Below are 26,265 nucleotides of genomic sequence, written 5' to 3'. Positions count from 1 at the left end.
TGTATGCTGCACCTGGGTTTTTAAAACTTGCTGCCATGAGGAGCTACATAGAATAGCATTAAAGATACTCTCTTACTAAAGCTTTCCTAGTTATAACTAAGTATTCTGAATTTTTGTTGTGCTTTTCTGATGACTAAATGCAGTTTTGTTCTGAGGAATACGAGTCCTACAACTATGAACATGTGTACAGTAAAAACACTGACGATATGAATTACAATAGAGACTGCTCATCAGAAAATCAAACCTCTTCAATTGCTTGTTCTTGTCTGGAGGTATGATTACTGTCTGAGAATTAGAAGATGGTGCATTTATACTTCTATTACCCCTTTCAGCTGAGGGTATCACTATAGAAATTAAACATGAACTGAGCACTATAAATTCCTCTGAGGAATGAGCAGATATTAATAAGGACAAAAATACAGGAAAAATAATACCCTTTTGTTAGAATATAGAACAGTTAACAAATTTCAGTGAATTAACCAAGATCAAATAGAAGGTCATTGTGCACAGCTAGAAATAGCTTCCAGAGCTTTGCTCTAAGCATTAGAGCACATTTCCTCAGACCACTTCTTAGAGAACAATTTCTGTAGGGTATATGCACAGGAAAAAGTCCGATTAACTAAAACTTCGCACACTACTGAAAACTGAGTACCTTCAGGCTTTGAATCCTTTCAAAAAGAGGTTGGTCCAGGGGTAAAAGTATAATGGAGACGTTAATAGTATTCCCTTTGTTCGCTGAGCTGAATTTCCCTTTGATTTCTTCCTTCATGCACTATCATTTATATATTCCCCCATCATAACAACTACACCTTACATTTGCCACTATTTTACCTGCCTCTCTGAAAACTGTGGAGAAAGTCAATCCAGTGTAACGCTCACTTACATTTCAGTATATCCAGCATATGCGAATGGAGGGCCCTGCTTGTGTTACAGCCAGCTCTAATCCACAGCCTCTGTAAGGGCACTTCTAAAGCACTTACCTCTCTTCTTCTATGTCGTCCTACCGAGGACGGGACTGAGCGTGATTGCCATTGCCTGATTCCACTGAAAAGCTCATGGTTCTGGTGAGCCTAGGGACAACTTCCTGTGGTTTGAGTCTTCTGCATTCCTTTTACAAATATAATTAAGGTGATGGTGACCCATTTTGACCCAGTATGTTCTGGAAAAGTTCTAACTCATGCTTCTTTATTCTCTCTGCTAGACTACAGGGAAACATTGCAGTTAGGACTTCCTTGCCTCCTTTTCAGGGAGCTAGTGAGAGACAGATTTTACAGGATCACTTCTCGCTTCTTTCCTCTTTAGGATATCTTTTTCATTTAACAGTGGGGTTTTAGTAGGTGCTGGAATGTAACCTAAAATTCGTTGCAAGCTTGAAATCTGAAAATATAAATCTGGTTGTTTTCTTACTCACTTCTATATGATTGAGTCCATTTTAACATTAATACAAAAGCTAGTAAAGCAGTTACCTTAACAGTTAATAAGGACAGGGGAAAGAAACCTAGTTCTTTTTATTTTTTTTTTCTTTTTGGTAGGTTAATTTGTTTTTAAATTAAAATTGCCTGAAAAGTACACTTAGTTTTTAGTGCATAAAGAAGTCCAGCTAAAATCACAGTGTTAGTTTCTTTCAGCTCTCTCAAAAGCAAAACTAAGAACCTTTTGGGACTCAGCTTGGGTTTCCCCTCAAATCTCTGTTATTTTCAGAGCCATCAATGTGAAATATTCAAACCTTATTGAACAAAACAATTTGAAGTCTTACTAGAATAATTAATAGATTTGTCTTTTCCACTGTTCTGTCGGATGGAGAATGCTGTTTTATAGAATGACTGTTACTGATGTCCGTAGTATACATTGAATGAAATAGCCTTAAGAAAGCTTTCACAAGAATATGTAGTAATTGCATGCATTATTCTGTATGGTTTGATGATTTGCCTCACTAATGCATTTAATGCAGGTACCCTGATTATTATACGAATCATGGCATTATCGCAGACTGGTTTAGCTCTCCAGGCTATATTTGGATGCAGAATGACCTTGTCCCTGCGAGCAGAGTTTTCTTGCGTTGACACTGAAAAACTTTCCACTGCTTTTAGGCAACACCTGCATCTTCATGATTAAAAATTATCATACTGTATTACAAATCTTAGTTATTTAAGTTTGTGTGATGTGGCATGAGTATCATGTTATTTTCAAAGATACTGATAATTATAATGCCCCATGACGAAGTTGATCCACAAGACTAACGATTAATGGAACGACATATATAATGAATCATTGTTAAGTAGTGCTTTGCCTGAACTTTCAAAAATCTCCACCTAGTGAAAATTTTCATTGCATAATTAATGCAAATTTAGGTCTTAAATTTATAAGAGCGTATTCTATACTGTTGGTGCTTCATATTGAAACTGTGCAGTCAGAATGCTATATACATGTCATTGATGGTAGGTAGACATGAAGTTATATCTTAAAGGTTGCTACAGTTTACGTAATTTTTATTACTTCTTCTGAAATGAACTTGACAGTCTTGGTAGACAGCAAACCAAACTTGAGGCACCAGCAGGCCCCCGCAGGAAAGAAGGCTAACAGCTTTGTGGCCTGTGTTAACTGGAGTGCAGCCAATAGATGAGGGAAGTGATTATTCCCTTTTACTTGGTCCTCATTACACCACATCTAGATTATTGCATCCAGTTTGGAGCTCTCCAAAACAAGCCACAGGTAAAAATATAGGTATCGTTCTTCTGTATTATTCATATTTGTCTATAGATCCAGAATTATTTCCCTGGAGACTTTTCTGCAGTTCTTAATGCTAGTGTATCCAAATGCTTCTCTAATAATAGTCTTTGTGACCCTTCTGGGAGATGAAGATGGATGCATTGTCACATTTTGCAGCCCAGAAACAGAACTGCAAAACATTTAAATCAAAAGTTTCCACAGAATTGGGATCTCCATTTCACAACAATAAAGACCTGTTTTCTTCAGAGTATGTAAATATGTAACAGTACAATACATTATTGCAGCTGTAAGTGCTCTCCATTTCAGTAAATTATCAGAACATCAGACAAAAAGATATTAAGGAACGTTCATGTAGTAACTAATTACTGTTTGTTTGCTGTGACTTAGCATGTGAGAACTCCTTTGCGTAAGCAGGAAGACCTCCAGCGTTTAACCGATTTATCCTTGAAAAAATTCTCGCTCTCTGCATTTTATGACACATTCACAAATTCCGCAACAACTGAGTCAGGAGTCCTACAGAAAGTAGCCTTATCTGTTGCGTAGTCCTGATTCACCTCTCTAGCAAGTCCACTCTGCACCTTAATTGAGGTAGGGTTCCTGTGAGAATGTAATATTCAAATATGTAGTCATAGATTGTATCACATTACAAGAGCATAGTGGAGCCAAATTTAAGTTGTTGATCACACTAACTCTGACATATTCTAACTTTTAAAAGGTTGACTCTGAAACCCCAATATTGACATTTTAATGCTTTTAGGTATGTAAATTTCCTGTCTAGGAAAATAATCCTGTTAGAATATCACATGATGGAGTTTCTGCTTGTAAATAGGATTAATCAAGAGGATTAGAATCTTTAGATCCACCACATAATCCTCTCCAATTCAAGCCAATACTTAAATCTCAGAACTGGAAGACGGTTGGGCAAATGGAACACTAGAAGGTGGAGATGCTACACAGAGTTCAGAGCAACAGAAAACAGGGTGCTGGCGTCGCAGCAAAAAATACATCCATGACAATAGCATATCATGCTTAAATAGTATAACAATGCAGGAGTATTTGCTTAGTAATGGCTTTCTATTTTGAGTATTAAAAATTAAGTTCTGTAAGGAACTTCTGTAAGGAGGTATAGTATTTGTTAATTACTGTGTAATTAACAACATGTAATGTATCACTGTAATATATGTGTGTGTCCATAAAGACGTATACAAAACTATTTTGCATTTCTTATTCACCGAGAGATATCATCTGTTTTGCTAGAGCAGCTGGAGTTGCTGCTAGTCAGCTCGTATAAGGGGAGCAAAAACTTTTGCATTAAGAAGTAGGAGCGTAAGAATGATAAGGATATTTGACACTAAAATCCTATTATACTAGCCGGGTAAAAGAAAACATAAATTTGAACAGAGTATACTTAAAACTATATTTATATAATGATCAAACTCTCTTGCATTCAAATCTGAACATTCAGTACGTATATTAACAAGCATATGCCATCTAGTGGGCATCAGCAAAGTTTCCTCCCTATCCGGGATTTCTCACGTGCTCGCTATTTTGGATTGCAAAATACAAGTAGCTAGGGAGATGAGGATCTGCAGTTGCAATTATCAAAGTCCAGATGCCAAAACAATACTTAAATACCTCTCAAGTCTCTCTTATGGAATTAAGATGTTTTATGATAAACCTCTGTGCAAAGCTAAACTTATCCTTAATATACTTCTAATCTCATGAAAAAGGAAGCTGCACATAAATACAACTCTGCTGTTGTCTCATTTTTCTGTAGAACTTTTGTTAGGAAAGCCTGTTACTGTACACATTTGTGTTAATAATATAGGTAAGAAAATCAGTGTGCCCAAGTGAAGCTTCTTCAGCTTTCATTTTTGTCTCTGAAAACTGCAATAAATCATAGTAATTGATAAAACACTCACTTGCATTTAAGCTATTAAGAGTAGAAACGTTGCATCACAGGTTTTTCATAATGCCATGTGTAATGATTCCTAATCTAATTCTTACATCTGCTAATTACTATATAAATGTCAGTATTTTAACGTAAATGTTATGAATGATAGTGTGGGGTTTTTTAACATTTGCCAACTAATCAAAATAATAGTCTTTTAATGCTCTGAGTTTGTGGTTTCCTTGACAGCAATACTCCTTCTAATTATATTCACACCTAAAAAATGTAAAAAATATGATTATTGTTCTTAGCAGTTTTCAAATAACTGCTCAACTGAGGGAGACCTTAGGGATTATACCATATAAAAGCATGAATAAAAAGCATTTTTATGTGAACTATCATCACCCATGCTGGTAGACTTTGAGCTTGATTATTATCTCATGCATGTAGTCTGAATGGACTACAATGCAATGTAGCGATGTCTGTATATGGCCCGTCTAAAGTGAGAATCAGACCTTGTCTCATGAAATCAGTAATACAGAATCGAATACACTGGCCAAGTGGCTGGTGAAGGAACTGACCTGTGAGGAAGGAGAAAGAATGCACAGAGCAATGTCAGTCTTACAGCTACCTGTTGTCATGCAACTACTTAGTACCTCAGGTCAGTGTAGCCAAGAATATAGTATACTATACTACTAATTTTGTTCTAGTTACACAAGTGAAACAGTACAGACTTTTAAAATTAAGTTAAACCTGTTGTGATATGCTTTTGGCACTATTCCAGTGATTTCTAGTTTTACTGACACCTTTGAAAAGAACTTTATGCAAACGTTAATTTATAGAGTAAATTTAAAATCACCAAAGGGGGAAAAAAAAACCCAACCCACAACTATGACTTCGTGAATCAAAAGCTATCTGTGAGAACAGACTGTGCAATAAAAAAAAATAGTGAGATACATCTAACTGACCATGAACTATAATGTAACAAGAAATATAAGGTTTAAGTCTAAATATTGGCAACTCTGTTATTAGCTAGGTGGCAGATGAAGAAACATTAGCTATTAATGACTCATGGTGAATGCAGAAAAAATACAGAAAAGATTAGTAGATTAAGATGGAAAGTACCTGGGATATGTTTGGGTTTAGATTAACTTGACAAGGCAATTGCTGGAATTAGAAGAGACTACTTAAAGAGTTAAGACTATTTAAGGAACTTCTTTATTATTATCTACTTCCAAACAAAGCAAACCTGCCACTTATATTCCCTAGAACTCTCCATATGATTCTCTGAAGCTCAAATTGAATGGAAATTATAATTAAGGATTAAAGAAATGTTGTATTAAATTTAGGAAACATTAATTTATTTAAGCTTATTCTAGAGATCTTACAGTCTTATGACTAAGTCAAGAGAATTTGAGAGTGCTGTATTTTTAACGTCATCTCCAGTCGAATGCAATTACTGGGTGGTTATTCATCTTTATATTCCTTCTCTTCTCATTTATTAACGTAAAATAAAATTTTGGATAAATTCATGTATATCTTCAGAATCAAAATTACAATAAAGATACGAGACAGTTATAACATGTAATTTGGCATTCCTCTATATTTCTTTGATCAGGACACAAACCACAGTCATCTAAATATATGAGAAGAGGTGGAGGGATCAAACTCTTATTCCTTTAGAGATCTTTGGAAAACAACTAGTATGAACTCAAATATACTCAATAAGATTTTCAAATTCACCCAAGAAGTTTTTAGATGTGTAACATCACTGGTTATTGAAAGGATTTACATTTGTAAGTCATTCAAGGGCTTTTGAAATTTTTACAAAGTACCAGTTAGGTTCTCAAATGTAGATGTAAAGATTCAGAATGCCTGTGAAACCTGTAACACACTGAAGAAGCATAGAGCAGGTCAGTCTCGTGTATTTGTAGACAAACTGTTTAAAAGAAAAGGTATTTTTTTATTCTTTGTGCTTATTTTATAGTGCCTTCAAAGCATGCCACCCCAAAATAAAGAGCTTCTACTTTGCAACAGACTGTCTTGAAGAAATGAACAGGTAAGTTATGTTTCCTCTTTATCATGGTGTATTCTTTATCATGGTACTCCAATAATGTTTCATCTCAGATAGAAATATACTCTCGGAGCATGATGTAATGCTGATTGATAGTGTTCTCAGTATTTAGTCCACTTAGCCCTCCATTAATTTTAGTACATACATTACATTGTGTGGCTCACTTTGCTGAAAGTTTCTGTTATGCCACGCGTCACAATTCTGCAGAGGTGTATTAGGAAAGTTAGTTGTGTTGGTCTCATCTACATTCATTAGAATTTTTGTTTGTTAATGGACATAAAGTTTATCACACTTCTAATTTTTTGCTGATCAAGGCTAGAAATATTAATGTGGGATAAATGTTTCTGGTATATGAAAACAATGCATACATACCAAAGCTTATACCCACATGATGGAATAAGATACTTTAAAGTTAGCTCTCCTGACAATCCACAGTAACGTCACATGACCTAAAACCAGAGAAAAGCAATTTGAAGTAATTTTTTTAACAGGAATGGGATTGAACTAATGAGATGCATTTATTTTTCATGCCAGAAATTGAAAAACTTTCTCCCCCCTCAAGAAAAAAAACCCAACAACAAAAATCCCAGTAGTAATTGATTTTATTCATCACATGGCAGTCCCAACACGGAACAGAGGCTAGCAAAGTTCAGTTGTTGGCATTGCTGTGTGGTTTTAAGTGTCCTTGGATGTGCTGGGAGGGCATTCAAAACTTGGCTGGACAAGGCCCTGAACAACCTGATCCAACATTAAAGTTGGCCCTGCTGTGGGTGGGGTGTGGGAACAGATGACCTCCTGACATGTCTTCTAACCTAAATTACTCTGTGCTTCTATTTTGTGATTCAGTGATGAAGGCAGAGGTTAGATAAAGGTGGGGAGGTACTTTTGATCCTCAAAGGCAGAGTCAAATGCTCTACCTCCTCCTGTTACTTCAGTAATCTGTTTATTCCCAGCTGAGGTAAAAAGCCAGGAAGGACACATGGGACAATGTTACCATACTCTGAAGTCTTAAATCTTTCCTGGCATAGGCTGCTGAAACTTTGAGATTTAGTTAGTTCTTTCTGTTCACGGACTTAGAAAGACACAACTACCTCAGGATACAGCTGGACTTCTTTCTCTGGAATACTAATGTCTAAAAATTATTTTTAAATTGAACATTTATATTCTGTGGCTTACATGGCCCTTCAAGAAATACTGCATTGATGTATAAGACTGGCTGTATTAAAACAGTTCAGGCTAGTTCATCATCCACTGATGATGATGATGAGGTTCAGTTCTCAGGAGTATCTCGCTGTGGCTAGCTGTCATTTTTAGATATAAATTTGCTGAAAAATATTTTTTCCAATGTTGTTAACGTTCCATTGTTCAGTTATGTAATGTGACTGAGATTTGTTTGCTCCAAAACTGAAGTGAGGATCTTCTGCTATTTTTAACTATGCATGGTTTCTCCCTTGGTTTTAGCTACTTTGATAGCTATGATTTGTTGAAGTGCCATTGATCATATCTTTCTATTATACCATAAAATGTTCTGACTCAAGGAAAACCAGGAAGTCTTGACATACACTCAATAAACTGCTCTTACAATATTCATTGATTTTTCTACACTGGGGAGCCAACGAAGCTGTCTTTATGATGGTTTACAGCCTTCGTGGAGAGTAACAGTTGGAAAGGTGCCAGGATGTATTTTCATATCATACTACCATGTTAGTTTAGAATGTACGAGAGCCTTTTTCATGACTTTTTGGGTCTGCTTCCCATGAGAGAAGACAAACGGTGAATTTCCTCTTAAAGTCTTTTTTGCAGTATTTTTCCTTCAGAAATGCTCTTCCTGTAGAGTAATTGTAATTCACTCCCCAACCCAAATGATGGATTACTATGCTACCTCTGTAAAATCCCTGGGCATCCCCTGCAGCATTTTACATGCTTCCTGAAATTCCTTCTCCCAGATATCCTGTGTGAAGTTTGAAATGAGCAAGCAAGATTCATAGATGAAAAATGCATTTAAAATACTAATTTCACAAATCTCTGTCTTCCCAGCAAACTGCTAACCATGTAATCTGAGGAAATAGGGCAAATACTCTGCATGGTATCTCACGCTCCTGCTGTCACCACAAAATTTAACTGGATTTTCTATGCTGACAGAAGGGTAGATCTTTCATGCTGAAAAGTAAAGGAGTTCTAATATGGAGAGGAACATAGCATTTCTTTTTGTTATGTGGGGAAAGTATACCCTTTCTTCAACTGCATTTACCACCAGCTTTTGTTTTAACAGCTGTTTTTACAGTTCCTTACTTCAGATTCACTGTTTAATGATTTTTTTCCACTCCAGAATATTTTAATCTGCCTTTAACACTGCATTGGTGTTGAAAGAATCGTATACCAATGGGTAGTAATTGATTTGCATGTAGCAGCTAGAGTTACTCTGTTGCAGCTGAATTTTGCCTGCTGTGTTGCATGGCGCAGACAGACTTCCGTTTGCAAAATTAATGCTCATGCTGGTTTGTCAGGTCTTACATGAGCATAGTTGTGTTCTTAAGAAATGAATTAATAATGGAATTGATGAGCTCATCTTTTGCTTGCCATGGTCACAAGGTACTCCAAGCTTGCTAAAGGCCTTATTTCCCAGAAGTGCTTCATCTATTACCATACCATGCATAACGTGTTTATCGCTTTAATATTCCTAAGGAAATTAGCATTGAATTTAATATTCAGCCATTTTACAATATCTACTTTATTTAAAACTTTCATGTGATTGAAGTATGCAGTGCAGTGCATTTACAATGTCCTCATGGACTCCAAATATTAAATTTTTAAAAGTTCCTATTTTAGGCTGAATAATTTGATCACATTTGATTTTAGTAACTGGGTTAACTTGGCAATTTTAATAACTCCCATAGATTTTTTGCATTCATTCAAAAAATACAACAAATATCTGCTACCCACTGAAACAGAATGATGATTGATTTTGTAGGGGTCACTCCCAATATTTTCCAAGTAAAGCCCTGAAAGACTCTAACACAATGTTTCTCTTAAAAAGAAACTGTTTGAAAATTGAAGTATTCTGAATTGAATCTCTATTGATTATAAGCGAATTTCAGGCTGCATATCCTCTGTATTTTAATGTACGGAATATAACCAAGTGAGTTACTCAAGGCTTTCCCTAAATCATCCTGTTTATTACTAACGTTCATTCAGCTGTCTTCCTTAAATTTTGGGCATCTTAGTCTCCTTGACAGATCTTGGCCAAATCAGATGGTGGGCCAGTATTAAAACTGCAACTCTTGCAGTTTTAATTTACTTTCAACCTTCACTTACAAATCCGCTAACCCCTAAGAAAAGATCTTGGCAACTAAATATTTCAGACATAACGCCCCTATTAGACATTGACCCTCTTCCACAAGAGTTCCTGGCGAAGCAAGCAGGAGAGTAATCATGTCAGATCTGTCTGTCCTAATTTAACAGTTCTTTAACAAATAGAGCTGAGCATGTTATTAAAGAGTTCTTACTCCTCAGTTCCTTACCCAATAAAAAGCAATGAGATAATTCTGCAGAACATGAAAGGTACTTTTCAAAGAGAAATCCCTGAAATGGAGACTCCCAGTGGTGGTGTAAGTAAACATAAACAGCAGGTTTTCCCCTTCTTCCTTTGTGTTCCTATAAACTTGTTTCAAATCCAGGAAAAATAGTCCGTGCCCGACGCCCCTTCTGTCCTCTAATTTATTGTTCTCACATAAAAGCTCATAAGTTGCAGCACAAGTAAAACAATTTTCTGATCAGAATTAGCTGCAGGCCCCAGAGACTGGATGAAGCCATGGTGTATATGGGAGTGAACAGTGTAATAGCAGAGCTGCAGTGCTCGGTCTGGGGACAATACTACACCAGGCAGTACTAGTACAGAGCTGTAAGTCTTCAAAATATCCTTTTTTTGGCTAGCCACCTAACTCCTCCTTTCCACGGTTTATGGGCTACTTGCCATAGACTTGTGAACTACCATTTCCCCCGTAATACAGTTGGAGAACCACTGGCTTGTAGCATTACAATAAGGAGCTCAAAGGAGTTTACAATACACAATTGCAATTATCCAATACGCAATCCAAATTAGCATTCAGGTGTGAATTTATCCCTAATGCGCAGGAGTTAGGATTTGCATTGGTTTTCTGTACTAGTTTAAATTACAAAATTAACTTAATCAAATTCTGCTGTAAATAATACCATTGTGAATTGGTATAGTTCTTCTGGGAGTCAAACAGTTCAACTGCATTTAATACAGCAGATTTTGTGATTACAGTGCTGTACCTCTCCGTGATGAATGAACATGCATTACAGTCACACACTGTGATGTTATACTGGAGATACTAAGTTAACACTCCAAAATCTGAAGTTTTTAGTAATAGAAATAAGTAATATCATAATTAAATTAGTTGGGCATTTAACAGTATTGTTTGGCCTATTTGATCTGATTTCTTTAAGAGTATGTGGAAGTAGAATTACATAATTTCACAATAAATCATCCCATCTCTTAAAAAAAAATTCCGCTCTAAAACCCCCAAAACCCCACCCATACCTTGTCAGGCCATACTAAACTCAGTTCTCTTGCTCATAAAGAATGTTCCATTTCTCCAAAGCTTTATTTTGGGCCAATCATTGGGTGAAAGCTAGGGTAAAAGCTTGAATAACTGAGTAAAATTACAGCATGCATTAAATGTTAAGAAATCCTGGCTTGGATTCACTTTTACAGCTTTTCATCCCTTACCTGTACTTTCGTAAGAATTCTGGAAAGGCTATCTGGAGAATACTACGTGGTTGCACATGCTGAAGCATATATAATGTCAGAGTCAGTGTGGGAAGCGGTAGGTGCATGCAGCAGCTAGTACTTGCCTTTAAGTGGATGCCCAGAAAGTTTGGTGAATTATCCAGAGTAATATCGTAAATCCAATAGGACAAGGTTACAGTAGGATGAAATCTGGTAGCTGCATTTGACTAATGAAGAAAATATCTTATTGTCATCTTAACAGATTCCTTTAATTATCAGCTTGAAAATCCCAGCTTGACATAACAATGACTATTCCTTTCTGATTTGCCTGAGCAGTGTCAGTGCTGCCACAATGTGTTTGTAAATGTGTTTGAAAATTGGCAAGAGAAGTTCCAGTTGAGTGAGTTTTTGTGACTGCTTTGGTAGATTTCCTTAGGGTTTATTATTGGTTTTATCTGAAATTATAGTCTATCATAAAGTTATTGTGTGTATATTCTCTATAATACACTGCTATATTTATACAGTAAGATGCTATTTCACTTGTTACCAGAAGGGTAATTTATTTGCTACAGAAATAGTGAAATTTTTTGTCTATCACCCACTGGGGGGGGAAAAAAAAACCAACAAAACAAAACACCAAAGCAGACTCCTGACTACAAAGGCATAGTCGTGCATTTGGTTGACAGGGTGAAGTTAAAAAAAAAAAAAAAAATTCCCATTAAGTGCATGAAGTAGATGCACATGCAAAGAGGGCATGAATTGCCGTGGTTCACTTGTCAACTCTTAAGCTGTCTGGCGCTTTTTTCATATTTTTCCAGCCTGACAAATCTAAGAAGACAATGTATGAAACAAGATCAACAGAGTCATGTCAAATTATCAAATCAGAGAGTACTTAGCGTTTATCCCATGAATGATTTTACTTAAGAAATTCCAGCAACTGTGATAAATAAAATAGTAGAAATACAGGCTGCTGAGAGCTGATATATTTGGGGAGATGAGCTCATTGAGAAGACTCTGCTCAGTGTTATATTTCACTGAGAGACATCAGTTACATGTTTGGGCTTCTTTTGTGTTGAGGAAAATCATGGCATCATTTTGGCCATACTTATTACAGGAACCTTTATTCTGTTAAATAAATATCTTACCTGCATAACCTTAGAAAATAGTGAAAATAACATACCTTAGGAACCAAAATGGGAACCATATTGATTTTTTAGGTGTGCTGTAAGAACGACCGGTCAGGAAGAAGCCAGCACAAGGAGTACAAAATCAATTTTAAAATAGAATTCTGTATTGCAAAGAATTTTACAGTGAATTCTGGAATCCAATTATCCCACTGATATAAAAAAAAGTAATACAAAGGTTTTAATCAGAAATTAAATATAAATTGCACTGAATAAATTCTATGTATGAAATAAATGGTTCAAGGGAATCTATATTTTAATAGACTTAAAGATAACTTAAGTCAAATTTAACTTCCACTTCTGTTTTTTCCTTTTAAGCAAATAATCTCAAGTGTAGATGCAATCTCAAAAGTGAAGAAAGGTATATTCCTGCACTGAAACATTTATAATACAAACCTGAGATGACATACAAGTGCAACTATTAATTGATGAAAAGATGCAAGAGAGATAGGAAATATCTATTTATTTATTCTATCCTTTAATGCCTTGGTATTCCATGGGTTTCATTTTTAAGGGAACATTTAACAGAAAGAAATAGAGAAAGTGGATAGACTCTTTCTTGAATTTACACCTTTTCAGGTTATATCCTTTACTTACTTTTTCACTTGAATTAAATAGTTTCTTCTATATACCAGCTGTCTTGTATATGCAAAAACTATATCCAGCATTGAGGATATTAGCAAATAAAACTTATTTGAACCACAGAAGCTTGCTACTTCCTGACCTGTTCTCCATGGATTTATGGAACGGTTTTAACTATAACCCTAAAAATAACAGCCTTGCACCTCTTTTAAAAAAAAATGGCTACCCTCTTGCCTTTCATTTTTGTTCTCCTACACTAAACATAATAGTTCTCTCAAATTTATTGTAACTGAGATTGTCCAAGTTGTTTTGGTTTTTTTACTTGTGCTATTTTACTCTGGACTGTAGAAAGGAATAGCCAAGTGGGTGAAGTGTGATGCCACTGTGAAAACTATTGTTGCCTTCAGTCCCAGAGCCTCACACCGACCTTGGACTGGCTCATCACCATACTCAGCAGGAGTAAATTCTAACAGTCAGTGAACAGAAACTTACTGCGTTTGCACAATGAGTAATGGCATATTCTTGTTTTTAATATAGTGTGATAGGACAGTGAAGCTATACGGAATTGTTTCCCCGGTTGTTTGGTCCACTTTAACATTTTCCAGTGTTTTTATTAAATGATCAGTAAGAGAATGTGCTCCTGACAATTCAGGGCATTTCAAGCATGACTCACTCTTCAATATCAAGTTTTGATTATTGTCACAGCTACTTAGTTCATCACTGCCCTCAGTGCCTTTGTAATCATCGCTTTCCAGGCCTGGGGGTAGAATCAGACTCTCGGAAGAGGCCCTGGACTGTAATCCCCTGGTACTAACCAGAATTATCTCAGTAAATTTAACTTAACTTCCTACCATGCAGCTCTATTTTATCCCAAAGCAATGACAACAGTGCCTGTTTGTAATCAACAGAATTAATTAAAGCCAAGTCTGATTTATTTAGAATTTAAACCATTAAGACAAAGCACAAAACTTAGTTATGTATTTAGATGACTTTACTTGAGGCTTACCTTTCCCTGCATTTGGTTCACTAAGGTTCAGGCAATAAAAAATAATAATAGACTTCTTGGTCTCTTTTAAGTTGTTACAATGTACCTCATTAAGATAGATATTATATCTCGTGGAGATGTTGTACAATATTGAAGGTAATGTAGCAAAGTATCCTTGGGATATTTAGCATGGATCCATGTTGTCACAACTAATTTCTATCTGGAATGCAAACCTTGTGGTTCCTTGAGTGGTCTAGACTCAAGCTTAGTGAAACGTGCTGTTTAAGTGGTCTAATTATCAAAAGAAAAGAGTTGTTGAAATTATCAAAGAATAAAAGTAAGGGTTTTGGGGGGAAGAGGAGTCCAACTTTCTGCCTTGGGGGCCAAGATATGTAGAGATGTACATGTAAGATTGCTATAGCTGTACCTGCCAGAATATCTCATGTCTTTTTGTGATCACGTGAAATTCAAAGAGCTATTAGGGGTACAGCTATATAAACCAAATTAGACAAATGATCTCCTGGGGTTTTTTTTTCACTATAGCTGCTTGTCAGGTGTAGCATATAGTCTTGCACTGCGTGACCTTCAATTAAACATGCAGTCATCTATCCCTTAGAGAGTCCAATTCTGACACATACTCCTGTTTCCTTCCTGAAACCTGACATTTGCCTACAAGACATTCAATGCAGAGTTCAGAACCAAATGGCTGAGTTTCCAAGCTTCCCACGGAGAACTTTTTATAACCGTGACTGCCTGTTTTCTTAAAAATGAAAGCGGATTGCTCATCAAGTAAATTCATCAAGTTTACGCAGTGTTCCTTTTGAACTGAGTTTGCATTTCCTTGAAAAAAAAAGTTAACTGTAAGAAAAGGATCTGTAATCTCAGCACTTCTAGAACTCCTGATTAACCTCAAAAATATTCACCCATGTTTTTTTTTAAAAACACAAAACCTAAAATTGAGATTCTTTTTCTTTTATCAGAAGAGATGTTATCATTATAAGCCACTGAATGTCACCGCATAACCCTTTATGTTGTCTTGACAAAGAGCTAACTCTAAATTGTGGTAAATGAGGTAAGAAAGTACTTGTAACTATAGCTGGGGATCTTCTTGCCCTTTGGAAGAGAAAAATCTGAGCAGTCTTAGAGAAGGAAGATTACCTTCTGCTAATTCCAGATTTGGACATTGAGGCCATATGAGTAAAGCCAATACTCTGTGCCTGCTAAGAATATCTGTGTTCTCTAGCAAGGTTAATATTAACACTTTGACTGTTAGCTATATACGCTTCCAAGATTTGAAACCCTCAAATTAACAATGAGCAACAAGACAAATTTGGCAAGAAATTTAAGACTATATAAATTTCCATGCACTGACCACCAAAACGGCTGAGTCTATTTTAACTTTGAAAATGGTAATGAGTCCTAATTTATCATTGGTGCTTAAGCAGAACGTTAGTTGAAGTTGCCGAGGCATTCTGCTAAATTGCCAAAGGCATATGGTAAAGGATGACTAAAACTATTTTGCTCCAATGCTAATGAGTTTAGAAATTCAGGAACAACTGTTGAAAAAATAGTGAATACAAATGCTTAATAATGAGCAAGGGTATGATGTCATTTCAATTACTGCAGTAAAGAATATGCCTTTCCAGAGAAAAAAATGTCAACTGATCAGCATGCCGTTTGTTGGATGAAATTATGCTGGTGAGCACTGTAGAAAAGCTTTTCTGTAAACCTGTTAATCCATTTGAAATTTACTTCCTTCATGATAAAGATGAGTTATTGGCATGCTGATACAAACAACGTCTCTGTAATCAGTCCTAACCCTGTGTCGTGGTTTAACCCCAGCCGGCAACTAAGCCCCCCCCAGCCGCTTGCTCACTCTCCCCCAGCGGGATGGGGGAGAGAATCCGAAGGGTGAAAGTGAGAAAACTCATGGGTTGAGATAAGAACAGTTTAATAGGGAAATCAAAAGCCACGCACAACAGCAAAGCAAAACAAGGAATTCATTCACTGCTTCCCATGGGCAGGCAGGTGTTCAGCCATCTCCATCACGTGTAACCGTTACTTGGGAAGACAAACGCCATCACTCTGAATGTCCCCCCCCTTCCCTCTTCTCCCCCAGCTTTACATGCTGAGCATGACGCCATATGGTGTGGGATGTCCCTTTGGTCAGTTGGGGTCAGCTGTCCCTGCCGTGTACCCTCCCAGCTCCTTGTGTCCCCCAGCCCACTTGCTGGTGGGGTGGGGTGAGAGGCAGAAAAGGCCTTGACTGTGTGTCAGCACTGCTCAGCAGGAACAAAAACATCCCTGGGTGATCAGCACCGTTTCCAGCACAAATCCAAAACATGGCCCCATGCTAGCGACTAGGAAGAAAATTAACTCTACCCCAGCCAAAACCAGCACACCCAGCAGTTGATATTTGTGAAAACTAACCATCATTTCCATTTTTATTTCCAATTTGCTCACTTCTGTTTTAATACTGAAAGGTGAAGCAATATTATTGTACAATTCTTTATATTTTCATAGTTTTGCAAGTAAATTAAACCCTATAACAATTTCCTGTGAGTAAGAAGTAAATGTTGTTGTCCCCTTTGGATACTTATGAAAGTCATAAGATATGTAGAACGGTTTGCTGAAGGCCATGCAATGAGTCAGTGTTATATCCAATATTACAGATTAAGATCGTTGCTCTGAGCAACTGCAGCGCGTTGCTTAGACCAGGAGATCAATACATGCTGAACTGTGTGCTATTTTTAGTGGAGAGTTCACTCTTCCTTCATTTTCTGCCTCCTTGCTGTGTATACCATCTTCCATAGACGATGCTATTAGACCAATAATACATTCACATCTGTCCTTAGAAGCTTTTCTTCTGTTCTAGTACAAGTGGGAAGGAATTACACTGAATAGTTTTCTTGTTTTAATCTGCAAAAAACTTGTCCGTATGATATAGTATGTATCATTTACTAACGTCTTTCTTGAAGACTTTGAAAGATGTTTTTGTCATTATATGATTCATTAACCAAGAACATAATTATTAACAAATTTTATGTTGCAACGTTAAAAAAGAAAAAAGAGCTGCTTCTAGAAAACACTTACATGCAATATACTAGGAAATTAATGGCATAGTTAATAATTTAGTCACTGAGTAAGGGAATACTTAAGAATGCATCCCAATCATTACAGATGTCTATTAATAGGGCTTTTTTCTTCAGTTATATTTCCTTGTTGGTGAAAATAAGCTGATTCTTGATTTTCCATTTCCAAAGTCGCAAGAAGTGACTTTCCTCTCTATGTGTTAATTTCCTTTTCTCCTGTCTTTCAATTATATATTGTATAAACATCCAGTAATCTTATATAAAGAAAACTCTGAAGGTATTTTCCCCAAAATAAACGATAATATTTTCCTAATGAAACAAAGAATCTTATTTGTGATCAAATTAATTAATTTGGGGACAAAGAAAGAAACCAGAACATCCAATGTGAAATGCAAATATTGAAGTATTTTCAATTTACCAAGTCTTGTTTTAGAAACCTAAGATTCTCTATTAAAAAAATTAAAGGAAAATAATGTTGATATCACAGCTCAACAAGCCTAAACATTTGTATCACCAGTATCATGAATCTAGACTAACAAAAAAACGGCGGAATACTGTCATAGTCTGTTTTAGCTTTTTGTGTATGCAAATTTAATACAACTTATTTCCTGATACAGGTTTTCATACAATTATTATCATAATTCTATTTTATTTTATAGTATTTTGGCAATTCAGTTCTTGAAATTAATAGAAGTAGCAATCAGAATAAATGCAATATGCCCCTTTACACAGTATCAGTGGAAACCGTTCCACACAAATAGTTTGCAGGTGGAGCTTGGAGAGGATGGGATTCTGCTTAAGGTGGAGACAGAGCTGGACATTCTCTGTTCTGCACAGACTATTCTAAAACTTTCATTTAGTCATTGCTAAAATGAGCATATTAGTATGTATGCTTCACATTTTCTTGATGACATAAGGAAGATTGATGTCATGATTCTTCAGTCTTCTAGGCAGCAGAATAAAGGGCAACGAGTCTGGTACTCCACTAGGCAAACATCCTCCAACAGATGTGAACAGAAGTCCAGAAGTACATCCGCATCATACATGAACAGGAACATCCTTCACTTAAAATGATTAACCACTGAACATATCTGAATCATGATTTTAACAGCCTGAACAGTGTTCAATTTTTGGACTAAGCATTGTCTCTGAGTTTTCCAAATGTTAAGAATGTGTATGACCTCAGATTTACACTACATGTTCCTTTTGAGTATCTCTCTTCCCCATTTTCTGTTGTTCTATTAGATGGATGAATCGTTTGGGTCTTGCAGCAATTGGTTACACACCTGATGACAAGGATATTCATCCAGATGAAGGTAATGCTTCAGAGATTACAATTAGGAGAAGAGAGTAGAGAGTACCTATCTGTTCATTATTTGAACAAAGTTGGAGATGTCATAACTGACTTCTTTATTAACATCCATATCTTTTGAAATATCAGTTTTCATAAGAATCCATATCCTTGAAGAACTATATTTATTGGTGCCACCACCAAAGAAAATAAAATCCTGAGTAATAATTGTAAGAAATATTTAAAACAAGTGATAAAGAGAATGTAAGGTTCAGGGTGAGGCATGATCTCCCAGATCACAGCCATTGGGTATGCTCATCACCTTAGAGCAAGTGAAGGCATCACAAACACAGGTCAACGCGTGCTTTAGAGCCGTTTTTGCATCTCCTGAGCTCAGGTGCCAGCCTTGCCTTTTTCACCATCACCCATGGTGGAACCTGTTATGCTAACATAATGAAATTAAGTGTTGAGGCGCAGCTCTACTTTGGCATCTAGAATGAAGTTTCTCTTTGGAAGTCTGTGACCAGAAGCTGTTATTTATGTACAGTGGGAGTTAGGTGCCTAACCTGCTTTCTGTAATGCTCTCCTAAAATGTTTGAAGGTTCTTCCACATATCTGTGTATCTTAGGCACCAGACATTTTCACAAGTCTGCTCCTTAGTCACTGCCAAGCCACCTGGGTAACTGTGAAATATTTACCTTTGCATGCTAATGATATTTTTAAAATGTGGGACCCACTTTCTTGTGGAAAAGCACATGAGTGAAACCCGGAATGCTTTGTTAGCAGATTACTGGAGTGAAAGCGACCAGGATGACATCGATGGCTCTTTAACCCTGAAGCAGGAAGGCTCTTCAACACTGTGTGACACCTATCATCGAACACCCTCAGTGAGTTATAGATATTGCATTTGACAGTAGGTCACCAAAAAATATCTGTGTGCCTTGATTTGCATGCTCCTTGTTTTGGAATATTTAATTGCCATAAAGGCAGAACAAAGCCAGATCTCATTGTAAGAATTAAATTACTGCTGTTCCTCATGAGCTACAACTTGAATGTTTCCATAACAAGTCAATCACAAAGGAAGGAGAGGTAAATGTCTCCTTACACAGATATGTCACCAGACTGTAAATATGACAGTTTTTGTAGAATTTGGGAGACTACACCTAATAATACAAACAGAACATTCAAATGTTGACTTTACGGCAGCATATGAAAAGAATGTGCTGGATGGGATAGTTTGTATTAACTGAGACTGTTTTTCAAGTATGAATATTGGACACTGGATGCTAGAGATTAAGATCAGATCACATTCATGCAGTAATTGTGTTTTAGTGCAAACGCTTTTTTTAAGAACCTATCTTTGGAGGCAAGGGTTTTTTTACAATATGAAGCATTGTGTACAATACCATACTAGTGAAGGTATTTTCTGTTAGTGTCATAAGACGTTAAGTAGCTGATAAAAGGACCTCTGATATATTGTGTACAGACAGGTTTTGATAGCTGAGGAAAAAAACCCATTTTGTATATGAAGAGGCTCTAGTAGCAAATAAGAACATTTCTATTATACGGAACATAGACAGGCTGTGATAATTATTCTATGTTTCTAAGCGCAGATAGGACTGTTCTCTATTTTTCTTTCAGATTTTTCTTCAGCGTGAATGACACGATCCTCACACAGCCAGAACCAAAGAAAGAGTGACTGAGGCAACAGCATCACATGGGTGAAGTTCAGACTGATTTTCACCCATGTGATGCTGTTTTATCAACTGGGATACAGGTTAAGCCCCTCCCTTTCTGTTTTTCCACTTTTTTGCCTTTCTCTTTGTTTTTGAATTAAAATTATACACAGACCCAGCAGAATTAATTAAAATAATTTGAGAAGTTCAGCAGTCCCCTAAAATTCAAAAATCTTCCTGGGTGCTGAAGTGGTTTTTTTTATGTTTGGCTGGATACTTATCCCCTAAAAAAAAGAAAGGAAATGGTTTCTTTTGGGGACTTTCATGTCTTCACAGCACACTGCTGGACTGAGTGTAAACTGGACAGGTCTTCAGGAAACCTGTTCCAGTATTATACTGTTCTTTCCAGCAGGAGTTGCTCAGGGGCAGAGAATGTGCAAAACAAGAATAGGGAGTGGTTAAAACATAGCACTTGCATAAAAGTTCTCACTGCTAATTATGTTCTGTTTACAGAGGTTCATATTATGACACATCAAAACACACACATCAGTCCATTTTATTAGAATATATCATATAATGTTCTACCCTATAGTCATTTTCTTGGGCCTGTTCAAAACATTGTCTTATAGTCAGATGCTTTTATATCTTTTCAGGTGAATTCTTCAAGTCCATTCCCTGAAGCCAAACACGGTCGGCACTTTTCAAGTGAATCAACATATTCTCATTCTTCTGCCGAGGATTCTCGACAAGATGTAGCAGGAAGCACACACTCATCAGGATGCAGACCTCCCTACCGAGAGAGACGCTCATGGCAGGATCTGATAGAGACTCCGTTAACCAGTTCAGGGCTCCATTTTCTTCAGACTGTTCCTCCTGATGCAGAGTACATGAGTGGCCGGCCAGGAATGTCACCAGACAAACGAAGACAAGCAACGCTACCAGTACAAAGACGTCATAATTATGAGCAGGATGGGCCTTTCCCTTTGGTGGAATGTCAAAGGGGACATAGCTCTCACAGCAGGCCACAGAAGCAACGTAGTCAAAGCCTTCCCCGAAACAGAGATGTCAGGGGTAAGGGACGTGTAAAGTCCATAGAAGGAACAGATGACAAGCTAGAAGAGAAAGTTCCAATTAGGAGGCATAACAGTTTCTGTGTAGAAGGTAAGCTATTGGAGATGTTCTTGTCCTCTTTACTGCCACTGAAAGGCAGAGGGATATTGCCATTATTCTCAGCAAGGTTTTTGTGGTTGAACTGTTATATGTTGGCAAATTGATCAGTCACTACACAGGAGTTTGCACTTAAAATGCCTGGATGTAGTGCTAAGAATATAGCTTTGGGGCTGATCAAAATGTTCTTGTTTTATCAAAACAAAAATTGGAAGACTGTGTTATAGGTTACTTTACACATGAATTTGCAGTATTGCCTGCTGGTTTTAGAGACTTCATCTGAATGATTAGATTTGTTGGTAGGTTTCTTTATCTATTTTCTTTCAGAAAATGTAAAAGAAATTGGAGAAAATACAGATGGTCTGCAAGAGCTATACAAATCTCTGGAACAAGCTAGTTTGTCAGCTTTTGGAGAGCAGCGTCCTTCCACCAAGCAGGAGTTCCGCAAGTCTTTTGTAAAGCGATGTAATGATCCAGTTATCAATGAAAAGCTTCACCATATCAGAGTTCTCAAGAGCACTTTAAAAGTAAGGCTGTATCATTGATTTTGTGTATAAGCAATATAAACTAGTAAATGTATAATCTCTTAATGTTTTCCACGGATGAGGCTTTCTTTGTAGCTTTAGAATTAAGTTCCGAAGAAACTAAAACTACTTGAAAGCAAACATGTTCCAGCTTAAGGAAAAGAAAAAAATTATTTGGCACACTTTATAGGCATGTTGTAGAAAGTGCCAAGGACTGAACTGTCAAAGAGTTTAAGGTGTAATAGTTCCTGAATATAGGTAAAAGATTCAAGTGTCCACAGTACTTTCCCTAGCATTTTGCATTAAAATGAAAGAAGAAATAAAGTGCTGAAATACAAAATGTGGCATACATTTAATTTTGACATGTGCTGTGTCTTTCTGGAATTTGATAGGCAAAGGAAGGGGACCTCACAGTTATCAACAGCCTTCTGGATGATCCCAACTTAACATCAAAGAAGTTTAAAGATTGGAAACTAAAGAACTATGAGTTTTTCCTGGACATTTGTGAGTACAGTGCTGCTGTGAAATCTCAAAATGGAGCCTCTGAACTTGCAACCTCAGCACCAATGCTGACACATACACACTCATTCATTGAAACTCATGTGTGACAGGACTTATATCCTGTGTAATTGCTGGGTGCCATGAAAAATGGAATAAGACAAACACTGTACTATTTATTGATAACGTACTCAGCAGTACTGTAAATAAGTTGGATAAGAGAATAGTGCCACAGGATGCCTACTACATTGCATGATAAGACAATAATCTTCTTTATGAATTTTTTTTTGTTTGCTATTATCAACTGATGTCCGTATCAAGCTCTGCATTAGAAAGCAGCAGTGCAGAAGTGTAACTGAAAATAAATACCAGTATATTTAAAGTACTGTACTAAAACTAAGCTTATAGTATGAGCTCCTACAATCATTTTATATATTTAGATATATATAAAGACATATCTACGTATATAAAATGTAACATGGTAGTTGACATTTACTTTTAAAATGCCCTAAAGTTCCCATTTTCACACATTTTTTCTTGAGAACAATGTAAAATGAAAACATAAATACATTGGCCACTCTTAGAGATGAACGTTTATTTTTGCAACATTTCCAGGTAGTGACCATCTTTGCAAATAAAAGGACAGAGTTATCAAAATATAAACTCAATCCCTATAGTGTGCCTTAAAATGTACACTGTACATCTAGCAAATAGATCCCAATCTGGCCCTATGGGCATACTGTACATGCCATTTAGATACTATGTTTGTAACATACTGTGCCTGCCTTTAAAATGAATGAATATAAGCAAGCAGGTATGGCACAGAGGTTAAGATATGAGTAGAACAATGTTGGTTGTTCACTAATGCTGCAACTTAAACTGATTTTAATATAATTTGAAGTATTTCATGGTGAAAGAAAAACATCTGCGCTGAATATGGTACATACTGCAGGTTTTCATGGTTTCTTCACTGTGAATTTAAGTGACACATGACTGTGAGTCACAAAATTCAAAAAAGCATGCTTCAAGGATGAGAATTAAGTTTAAAAAAGTCCTGAACCAATCAATTAAATTCTGTAATAGACTGACATCTAGAACTGAGTAAATTATTCAAAATTATGTAATGTCTGGCAATAATTTTTAACTGTTAGTAGTACATTAGCAAGTGGGTGAAGTTATTCAATACATCATTTGAAAACCAATCCGTATCGATTGGTTGGGGAAGACACACAAGTCACACAGTGTATTTCACTTCCTTGCCTGGATGAGAAAGATTTCTAAGAATCAGATTTTGGAGAAAATACTTGTATTCTTGGAAAAAAAAAAAAAAAGATTGCTCTGAATGCTACTGAACATAAATGTCAAACACCCATTCACAATTTTCTTTGACTATGCTTGCTGGAATATTTCTAGAAAGCAGAACAAAGGAGATGTGAATACAGTTGATGTCATTTCACTTAAACACAGATATTCAGTGATAATTTTTTCACAAGATAAACCTATTGTCTCTCATACATCAAGAACTGTACAATTTATACAGTTCAATATAATATAGGAAAAAACGTTATCTCCATGAGGTCCTAGTATCCAGGAAAAGATTTAATTATTCACAAAGCCAGAACTGGGTGACAGTATCCTGTGTGTTTAGTTCAGTCTCCACGAAGCAGCTGTGGTGGGCTGACCTTGGCTGGCGGCCAGATGCCCACCAAGACACGCTGACTCCCCCTGCGCGGCAGGACAGGGCAGGAAAATATGATGGAAAAGCTTGGGGGTTGAGATGAAGACAGGGAGACCACCTAGCAATGACCATCATGGGTAAAACAGACTTGACTTGGGGAAAATTAATTTAATTTATTGCCAATTAAAAATACAGTTGCATAGTGAGAAACAAAGACAAAACTAAAAACACCTTTCCCCCACCTCCCCCCTTCTTCCCAGGCTCAATTTCATTCCTTCGTTCCCAGCTTTTCTACCTCCTTCCCCCCTCGGTGGTAGAGGGGGATGGGGAATGGGGGTTGCAGTCAGACCATAACGCTTTGTCTCTGCTGTTCCTTCCTCACACTCTTCCCCTGCTCCAGCATGGGGTGTCTCCCGTGGGCTGCAGTTCTTCAAGAATTGCTCCAGCATGGGTCCTTTCCGTGGGGTACAGTCCTTCAGGAACAGACTGCTTCAGCGTGGGTCCCCCATGGGCTGCAGTTTCTGCTAGAAAACCACCTCCTGCATGGGCTCCTCTCCACGGGCTGCAGGTTCTGCCAGGAGCCTGCTCCTGTGTGGGCCCTCCACGGGCTGCAGCTTCCTTCAGGAATCACCACCTGCTGAGGCGTGGGGTCCTCCACGGGCTGCAGTATGGATATCATGCTCAGGCATGGTCCTCCATGGGCTGCAGGAGGACAACCTGCTTCACCATGGCCTTCACGGGCTGCAGGGGAATCTCTGCTCCAGCACCTGGAGCACCTCCTTCCCCTCCTTCTTCACTGATGTTGATGTATACAAACTTGTTTCTCTTACATTTTTCTCACTCCTCTCTCTCACAGCTGCTATGCAGCATTTTTACCCTTTCTTAAATAAGTTATCACAGAGGAGCCACCAGCCCCCCTGGTGGGCTCAGCTTTGGCCAGCAGCAGGTCTGTTTTGGAGCCAGCTGGAACTGGCCATGTCCCACACAGGAGCAGCCCCTGGTCTTTTCTCAGAAAGGCCACACCTGCGGCCCCCCTGCTACCAGAACCTTGCCATGTAAACCTGATATAGCAGCTGAAGAAACACAATTCAGATTTGTTTTTTTTACTCTCACTTGCACTGGCATTTATTTGAACCACAGTAGATGCAGTGATTAAACAAACAATAGTCTATAACAATGTAAGATGTTATTAGTAGAGAAGTATTACTGACAGCAGTTTTGAGTTCTTTGCATCACACAGGCAACTGAGTCACAGCATCATTGCAACAAATGCATAACGACATTTGGATAGACCATACAACAGGAAGGCATGTTTGGCCTGCTTCAACAAAGTAATCAACTCTACGCTTAAGAATCACTGAAGACAACGGCTCCTTAAATGCATCAGAGCTTAATCATATTGCCATTGAAGTAAATAGCAAAACTCCAGTGACTTCAGAGGAGCAGGATCACGTTGTATATGCTTTGCTTGAATATTAAACATGCAATTCATCCTCTGTCTAAGCACCTGAGGTAATTAAAAAGATACAGGAAATATAGAACAACAATTTGCCACCACAGGTTTCACCAATATCGGAGTTGCAGTATTCATGCAAAACATAGAACTAAATTGTATTTACTATGTGAACATTGTAGTTACTTGACAACTGAATAGCAGAAGCATAAATAGAGAGAATTTGTCTAGCTTTTCATATCAGCTCTCTAAAAGTTATATATTTCACTATTTTTTAATACTATCCTTCATGTAATGTCGGAGAAATTTTATGCAGTGAAGCAAGCAACGGGGTAAATTATAGAAGGCATTTAGAAACCAGTTCATACTGTATGTGCAAGCAGTGACAGATGGTCACAGAATTAGTGAAATGGATTGAACTTTCTCTATTCATAAAGAAATTTAAACATGCCTTTTGTTTCAAACCCAAAAGATGGTTTGTGCTTTCATAATATAAAGATCTATATTATTTTAAAATAGCTTTCAAAAAGGATTTCAAATGCTGCTGTATTGTAACTCAAGACAGAAATGACAATTGTCCACTGAGCATACTCAATGAAGTCCCTCGTAAACAATGAAACGAGCTATTTCTCTTTTAAAATGCTACTTACAGATACAGCTGAAAATGACAAAAGTTATTAAGAAGAT

General features: G+C 37.0%; 1 protein-coding gene across 1 annotated transcript in view; it reads left to right on the top strand.

The window, feature by feature from the left end:
- The window catches only part of LOC142415037 (connector enhancer of kinase suppressor of ras 2-like), a 215,289-nt gene extending 192,732 nt beyond the window's left edge, over positions 1–22,557 (top strand). Inside the window, exons 20-25 of the mRNA XM_075512981.1 lie at positions 6,609–6,680; positions 18,537–18,607; positions 19,366–19,469; positions 20,912–21,419; positions 21,753–21,952; positions 22,342–22,557. Coding sequence (XP_075369096.1) covers positions 6,609–6,680; positions 18,537–18,607; positions 19,366–19,469; positions 20,912–21,419; positions 21,753–21,952; positions 22,342–22,557 — 1,171 coding nt within the window. The remainder of the gene's footprint in view (positions 1–6,608; positions 6,681–18,536; positions 18,608–19,365; positions 19,470–20,911; positions 21,420–21,752; positions 21,953–22,341) is intronic.
- Positions 22,558–26,265: the final 3,708 nt, after the last annotated feature.

Source organism: Mycteria americana, chromosome 10 (genome assembly GCF_035582795.1).
Source record: "Mycteria americana isolate JAX WOST 10 ecotype Jacksonville Zoo and Gardens chromosome 10, USCA_MyAme_1.0, whole genome shotgun sequence".
Taxonomy (NCBI): domain Eukaryota; kingdom Metazoa; phylum Chordata; class Aves; order Ciconiiformes; family Ciconiidae; genus Mycteria; species Mycteria americana.
This window is presented reverse-complemented; position numbering and strand designations above follow the sequence as displayed.